At 44.4% G+C, this 8740-nt stretch overlaps 1 protein-coding gene across 1 annotated transcript in view; it reads left to right on the forward strand.

Moving 5' to 3' along the window:
• GALNT9 (polypeptide N-acetylgalactosaminyltransferase 9) overlaps positions 1-1758 on the forward strand; it is a 299872-nt gene extending 298114 nt beyond the window's left edge. Inside the window, exons 10-11 of the mRNA XM_027844232.1 lie at positions 83-250; positions 1612-1758. Of these exons, the coding sequence (XP_027700033.1) occupies positions 83-250; positions 1612-1758 (315 nt within the window). The remainder of the gene's footprint in view (positions 1-82; positions 251-1611) is intronic.
• Positions 1759-8740: the final 6982 nt, after the last annotated feature.

The following is an 8740-nucleotide window of genomic DNA, read 5'->3' on the forward strand; positions in this document are numbered from 1 at the left end:
TCTCTCTCTCTCTCTCTCTCTCTCTCTCTCTCTCTCTCTCTCTCTCTCTCTCCCTCTCTCTCTCTCCTTCTTCTCCCCCAAGCTGGTACGCTACAGTGCTGAGGGTCTGCTCCAGCTGGGGCCTCTGGGTTCCACTGCCTTCCTGCCAGACTCCAAGTGTCTCATTGATGATGGGAAAGGTCGGACACCCACCCTGAAGAAATGTGAGGATGTGTCCCGCCCTGCCCAAAGACTCTGGGACTTCACCCAGGTAAGAGTTGAGGTATGGGAGGGGGGCACTAAGAGCTCCCCAATCCAGCATTATTTCAGTGTCTCATGCCACCTCATGATTGTCTTTGCTGAAAACTCTCAGGTCCCCAGAAGAGTATCCTCAATTCCTAGCACTCAGAGAGGAATTCAGCCAGGAGAGACCTGCCCAGACAAAGACATAGGACTATTCCCATCAAATTTAGGGAGCTGTTATGGGGGCCAGGGCGGACCTGGAACAGGGCAGAGAAGAAACAACTTTATGTTAAGCATAAAATAGCATCCAGGATGACTGCACATATATAGAGAAATTGAGGCATGGTAATGATCAAGACTTCCTAGAGGATTTCAAGGATCCCAGCAGAGCAGGAACTAGCCAGGGGATTATTTGGACTCACAACATCATAGAATCACACAATTTGAGAATTTGAAGGGAGACCAGTGGCTATCTAATCCAACCCATGCACAAAAGGAATCTTCAATATAATATACTTGCTGAGTGGTTACCCAGCCTCTTCTTGAAGACATTAAGGAGAGAAGACCCACTACATCTCCAGGAAGTTCATTCTCTTTGCAGACAGCTCTCACTGTGAGGACATTGTTCCTGACTTTAAATCTCTGCTATTTCTACCCTTTGCTCCTGGTTTGGACCTCTGGGTCAAATGGAACAATTCTATTCCCTACACTCTGAGCCTTCCATCCTCCAGGCTTCCAGGCTGGACATGCCCAGTTCCTTCAGCCAACATGATTGGGGTCTCTAAGGGAGCTGAGGTGGACCTAGTTAGAGGCTATGTCCCCCTTATAGTCATAAATTAAATCTTGGCTTGCATCTATGCCTGCATCTCTTCCCAGAAGCAAGTCTTTTGAACCTAAGGTAGCTGGCCTGAGAAATTGTGGTTGAGTATGCCTGGTATCTGTGCTTGTGCAGAGGGACAGGAAGCTGAGATGGGAAATTCCATTTCCCTCCAAGGCCTCTTCATAGTCTCCAAATAAGGAAGCAGTTATCTGCACTGTTTATATCAAAGGCAGGAGAGAGTGAACCACATTGGGGATTCTCAAGGAAGTGGTTTGTCTGGAGAGGAAGAAGACCAGGGCATTTTGTTTGTTGAGTTAGCTCAATGACTCATAGAATACCTGAGGTGGAAGGAATACTAACTACTAACTATGTGAGTGTGGCCATAGTATCCTAAAGAGACAGAGAGACAGGCAGGGGATCACTAGCATAAATCACCTAGTCATCTGTGCCTTTGTTCTCAAGAAGTTATGACTACCACCACCATGTGTATGTACCTCCTCTAGGAAGGGAATCAACTGAGGTCCTCCTCATTAACCTTATTTCCTTTCCATCTCCTCTCCCCACCCCAGAATGGCCCCATTGTGAGCAGAGACACAGGACGGTGTCTGGAAGTGGAGATGTCCAAGGAGGCTAACTTTGGTCTCCGATTGGTGGTGCAGAGGTGCTCGGGACAAAAATGGATGATTAGAAACTGGATTAAACATGGGCGACACTGAAGGGGACCCCTCTCACCCTCCTCATGAGAGGATACCCTTCTCACTCCTCTTCTTCCCAGACCTGGTGGTGAGAAAAACTATGGGAAGAAGACAAGGATGGCTTACTAAGGATTAGATCACCAAGCCTAGGGTCCCCACTGGCCCCACAGCTCTCCTCCCATGGACACCAAGAAAGAAGAGGCTGTCTCATTCACTATCTCTGGCCCGGGACAGGACCAGCCATTGGGCTTCCTGGCAGCCATACTCCTACAGAGCAATGGAAAACCCTCTTGACCCTGTGTGGAGTCTAAAGGGAACCACCTTATCAAGAGAACCCTCTTTGGACAGATGATTCCTCAGCTTTAAATTACTGGATTGGTGCACAACTCCTCTGATAAAGAATCATGTGCCTTTTCTACTGTATTTCCTATTTGAGCCACCTAGGACAGCTCCCCTCACTGGGAGGCAGCCACATCTTCAGCATGTATGGACTTCTTGTGTTAATGCCCCAACATGTAAATAAATCCACTGTAAAATTTACACCCTGGTCCATCTCAAGGGTAGCTTCCTGGGAGTCTGTTTGGGATCCAAAGCCCACATCCCAGGGTACAGATTACCCCAAGGCCATGGCATTTGTGGGCTTTCCTCAGCCCCTCCGGGACCCCAACGATGGAGCCAGGAATCCAGCCAATTACTGGCTGACTTGGCCAATTTCCTCTTGTTCTTTGGATTTCTTGAGCCACAAGGCACAGAGGAACAGGCTCTGCTTCTAAGGGATGAATGAAGCATTTGGTCTGTGCCCAGTGCCCTCCACACACACACACACACACACACACACACACACACACACACACACACTCATTCTGATCAGAGGAAGCTGGGAGGAAATGGCTTGGTCACCAGATGCTCTGGCCCTTTTTGAGTCTGAGGCCAAGAAGCCATTGGCTGGCGACTACATACAAGGGGCTCAAGTTTTGGGAAATTGTTCTGCCCCCTCTTCACCCACCAGTGATGGTGGTGCCTTCCCAGATATGGGCACTGCAGGCAGCAGCCCTGACCAGGAGGAAGAGCACTTTGGGTGTGGCAGACATGGAAAGATTTTCTCCAGAGGTTTCCACGGTGTCTAAATTCCCAGGACAGACAATGGGCACTGATTACTCAAAGCTGATTTTTTTTGCATCAAATTAAAAGACAACATTTGACCATCATTATGGGGGGAAATCCTTTATTCAGTGCCAATGTGCACTTTGTGGGGAGGAGAGGGTGGGAAAAGACTCTGCCTTTGGAGAGATAATAGTTTGAGGCAGATCAGAACAAGGTGGGCAAGCACTCAGTTCAACATACATTAAACTCTCACAGATAAACATGGGCATGTCAACCAGTCTAGAAGCATTTATTAAGCATCCACTGTTCACCAGGTACCAAGCAAGCTAAGCACTGAGGATACAAAGAAAGGCAAAAACATATTCCCTACCCTCAGGGAGCTCACATTCTAATGGGGAGAGCCACCTAAAATTAGGTAAATACAAACTATATACAAAGTAGAGAGATAGAAATCTGAGAGGGAAGGGATTAAAAGCTGGCAAGACTGGGAAGGCTTCCTGTAGAAAATGGGATTTGAGCTGAACCTTAAAGAAAGCCAGGGAAGCCAGGAGCAGAGTTGAAAAGGGAGACCACTCCAGAGGTGCAGTACAGTCAGTAAAAAAGTTTAGAGGAGGTATGTTATGTAAAGTAGACCATCATTGCTGGATCAGAAACTGCATGGAAGGAGGAGTAAAGCTTAAGACAGAAAAGGTAGGAAAGGGCAAAATATAGATATAGACATGTGTGTATGTATACGTATATATGTATGTGTATGTGTGTGTATGTGTGTGTGTATGTGTGTGTGTGTGTGTCTGTGTGTGTGTGTATAAAAAGGGTGAGGGGTGAGAAAGTCCAAGGACTGCAGGGATGGGAGAATTCTGATGGTATATTGTTAGATGGGGGAATAAGTAATAGGGAAGAGGAAAGGGGGGAGGTAGTAGGAGAACAGGGATGCAAGGAAGTAAAGAAAATGGGGGGGGGAAGAAGACAGTAGTGATGGAACAGGCTGAAGAAGACTTTACAGAAGCCCATCCTGCCAAGACATCCCTAGAAACATTGAAAGTCCAAATAGATTTTTTAAAGACAAAAGGGAACAAAGAAAGTTGATCTGGGGGGATAAAGGCAAGGCATTTCAAGAGGTCACTCCAGCATGCTGCCTTTGCTGCATCTGGGGTTTCTGATTTCATTTTTTAAAGGCAAAGAGAACTGATGAACATCTGGTAAACAGAGTGGTCAAGAACTACAGGAAATTTTACCAGGGAATTCTGTGATGGCCTTCCATGTTTAGCCAGCCAGGGTCAGGAAGCAATCATCTTTCCCAATGAGAAAGTAATTATCTGCCCTATTCATATCAAACACAGAAGGGAGTGAACCACCTTGGGGATTCTCAAGGAAGTGGTTTGTCTGGAGGTGAACAGTGCCACGACATTTTGATAGTTGTGTTAGCTCAATGACTCATAGAATTCCTGAGGTGGAAGGAATCCTAACTATGTGACCATGGGCAAGTCATCCACCCTTGCTAAGCCTGTTTCCTCATCTGCAAAATGGGAATAACAATACTCATAGAATCTAACCTCAAGTCAAGACAACCACTATTTAATAAGTACCTACTGTGTGCCAGGCACTGTGCTAAGCACCAGGCATAGAAAGAAAGGCAAAAACAGTCCACACTCTCAGAGTTCACAGTCTAACGGGGGGACCACATGCAAACAGCTATATACAAACAATATAGAGAACATAATAGGAGATGATCTCAGGGAAAGTGCTAGCATTGAAGTGATTCTGCAGAGGCTTCTTGTAGGAAGTGGAGTTTTAGCTGAGATTTGAAGGAAACTGGGGAATTTAAGAGGCAGGAGTAAGAAAGGAAAGGATTTCAGGCATGGGGTGGGGTGAGGGGAACAGTCAAGAAAAAAGCTCAGAGCCTGGAGATGGAGCACCCTGTGTGAGGAACAGCTGGTGTCACCAGATCAAAGGGTATGTGGAGGGGGCCATGTTAAGAAGACTAGAAAGGGGCAGAGGGGGACAGGTTATGAAGGGCTTTGATTGCCAAATGGAGGGTTTTATATTTGATCCTGAAGGTGATAGGAAGCTGCTGGAGTTTATTGAATGGGGGAGGGAAGTGGCAAGGAAGAGGTGACATGTTCAGACTTCATTATAAGACTCCTATGAAGAGCAAACGAGATAACATACATAAGCCACTTATGCAAACTTTAATGGAAGGCATAAATGTCAGAGGCAGCCTGGCATAGTAGATAGAGAGCTGGCTTGGAATGAGGAAGACCTGGGCTCAAGCCCTGTCTCTGACCCATACAGGTTATGTAATCCTTGGCAAATCACTTAACCTTTCGATGTCCCCAGGAAACTCTAGTCCTAAAATTCAGAGACAGTGCCGACATGCATTGGTAAAAAGAAGTCCCTATAGTGGTGAAATCACAGGTCCAGTCAGAATATTGTTATCAGCTAGTCTAACCCCCACCTCCCATTTTACAGATTGGGAAAGTGAGGCCAAAATAGGATCATAGAATCATTTATTCTATGAGAAATATCATGGGAAGTAGCATGGTATAATAAATAGTGTCTTGGTCCTGAGATCAGGAAGACCTGAGTTCAAAACCAGTCTTGGATACTTACTAGCTGTGTGACACTGAGCCTAAGTATCACCTAAGCCTCAGCTTTCTTATCTGTAAAATGGGAATAATAACAACACCTGCTTCCTAGGGTAGATGTAAAGATCAAATGATATGAGGCATGTGAAGGGCTTAGAAAACATAAGGACATGATATCCACATGAGCTGCTCTTATTTGGAGCTGGATGGGACTTTAGAGAGCACAAGACCAGTGGTTTCCAACATTTTTGTTCTGTAAATCCCTTTCAACAACAACCCCCTCCCAAAAAAAAATGTTGTAAACCCCCATGGTCATTTAATGTATTATTCATCATATTCTACAATTATTTATTTAAAATTTTTTAGCATGAACACCTTAGACCATTGACATGAACCCTCAAGGGGTTCTCAAACCACTAAACAGAAACCACCATTCAACCTTCTGATTTTATAGATTGGTAAACTGAGGCCCAGAGAGATGAAATTTTAAAAATTGGTAAACTGAGGCCCAGAGAGATGAAATAAGAAAATAGTAACTCTCCTTTCTGAAAGATAAAAGGCTTAAGTTTAGAGCTTACAGGACCTTAGAGATTATCTAGTACAACCCTTTCATTTTATAGTTAAAGAAACTGAGTCTCCAAAAAGGTAAGGGACCTACCCCAAATTATGCTAGTAAGCAGCAAAGGAAAGAGACTCACCCAGGATCACATAACGAATGCCACAGGGCACTTAAATAGTGTGGAAGATGGGGCACTAGATCTGGAGTCAGGAAGACCTGAGTTCAAATCCAACATCAGACACTAGCTGTGTGATCCTGAGCAAATCACTTAAGCCTCAGTTTCCTCAATTTCCTTATCCTTCTGGGTCCTTGTGAATGCATTAACATCCTATTGATTGCAATTCAATTCAACAAATACATGTCTAAATACCTCCTATTTGCCAGTCATAGTGCCAAGTGCTTGATACAATTTTTAAGTCACAGAGTATCAGAGTTGGAAGGGACCCAATCCAATTCTTATCTGAATAGGAATTCTTCTACAATATACCCAGCAATTGGTCATTCAGTCATCATTTGAAGACCTCCAGTAAGGAAGGTTCCACTGTCTCTCGAGGCATCCTACCCCATTTGGGGATATCTCTGATGATTAGGAAGTTTCTTTGCATCAAGCTGAAATCTACCTCTCTACACCTTCTACTCCTTGGGTCTAGTTCTGCCTTCTGGGGCCAAGCAAAACACTCTTTCCATGGTAATTTTTCTTGTTTGACTCTCCATGACCCCATTTTGGGGTGTTCTTGGCAAAGATACTGGAGTGGAGTGGTTTGCCATTTTTTCCTCCAGCTCATTTTACAGATAAGGAAACTGAGGCAAACAGGGTTAAGTGACTTGCCCAGACACCTCAGGCAAAGTGGATGGCTGAATAATCTGAATTGCTTAGACTTGGGTGTCTAATTATATATAATCCCAGCTCTGCCATTTTCCTTGGCCATGGAGACCTGAATGGGGATGTTTCCAGGCTGATCTCAAGATGAAAATATTCTTTCTCTGGCACTTACGTTAAGACAGATGCCAAAGCGGAGGTATGGGGCCTCATTTATTAAGGAAGAGAGAAGCCTTCGAAGGTCCTCATGAACCCCAATCTCTCACTGCAATCTGGGGCTGGCTTCTCTGGGTCTAGGCAACTAGTCAGGGTTATCCTTAAACAGCAGCCTCTTGAATGAGGCAAGAATAAATTTCCATACATTTGTCATGTGAAATGTACTTCATCTGTTCTAAAAACATCTTTGACAATATCGAAAATACCTGCAGCTCAAACCAATGTAAAATTGGCCCACATCTTCCCTATTTACGATTCATAAAGCCAATTGACAGTCAGGCTAAAGCTGGCTAGATGGATGTCCTCACAAGATCTGACAGGTTGCCTGACGTCTTGGAAATTGCTTCTCAAAATCTTAATAAACTTCACATCTTGTCAGGAAGTAGGGTCCCTCCAAGCTTGAAACACACTGAGCCTACTCTATGCCTGGCCACAAAGCCTGCCTTGGAGAGAAGATAAGGGTGTGGCTCAAGGCATGGTGCAGTCTACTTCTTCTCTGATACTTCCATGAATAGTGCAGTGAAAAAGGAGGTGAATTTGGAATTGCAGGACCTGAGTTCAAATCTCAGCTCTGACATTGACTACCTGTAAGTGAGCAAATCATGTCACTTTTCTGAGCCTCAGTTTCCTCCTCTGCAAAATAAAGAGAGAGGAGTTGGAGCAGATGACCTTTCAAAAAACCTCTTCAGCTCTTATTTATCTCTTTTGTTTCTAAATCACCATCATTTCAGAGCACATCCCTTCCTACTCCTCCCCGACCCGAGTCCTGCCTCATAACACAGTATTCAGTTGGACTGTTTAGTTCTTCCCTTTTACACTATGGAGATTATTGTCCATATTTGTTTCCTTGTTTTCCTTAACTCACTTTGCACCAGTGGAGCCTGCTGCTTCTAATCATTGAATGTTAGCTCTAGAGTCAGAAGAGAATTCAGATGCCATCAAATCTAACCCCCTTATTTTACAGGTGAGGAAACTGAGGCCCAGGGAAGGGAAGTGACTCACTCAAGGTCATATAGAAAGCATCAGAAGAGGAATTTGAACTCAGATCCTCTGACTCCAGAGCCAGTGCTCTTTCCACCATAATTTTTGTTGTTCAGTCGTGTCCAACTTTTCATGACTTTATTTGGGGTTTTCTTGGCAAAGATACTAGAGTGATTTGCCATTTCCTCCTGCAGCTCATTTTACAGATGAGGAAACTGAGGCAAACAGGGTTAAGTGACTTGCCCAGAGTCACACAGCTAGTAAGTGTCTGAGGCCAAAGTCAAACTCACAAAGACGAGTCTTCCTGATTCCAAACCCAGTTTTCTAGCCCCTGCATCACCTAGCTGCCCACATTCCACTGCAACATCAGTTCATATAAGCCTTCCCATGTTTCTCTGAACTACTCATATTTATCAGTTCTCATGGCACAGTAATATTCTACTACATTCATAAGCAATAATTTTTTTTAGCAATTCCCCAATTGATGGATACTAGATGACCTTCACAGGGTGACTTCCAGCTCTAAATAAGTGATCCAATTATCCTATTAGAAATAAGCAAAGGTAAATATCCCCCTGAACTGTCTGTTAAATTGTCAGAACTCCAATGAGCCACAAGAGACCATGATCTAGCCTAACACATGGATTGTAGAGGGTGCCCATGGGGTTTTATTCATTCAACATCAATTATTAAATCAACAGTTTACTGAGCACCTGCAGAATACTGAACCTGGTGGTC

Source organism: Vombatus ursinus, unplaced genomic scaffold (genome assembly GCF_900497805.2).
Source record: "Vombatus ursinus unplaced genomic scaffold, bare-nosed wombat genome assembly UNPS02014935.1, whole genome shotgun sequence".
Lineage (NCBI taxonomy): Eukaryota > Metazoa > Chordata > Mammalia > Diprotodontia > Vombatidae > Vombatus > Vombatus ursinus.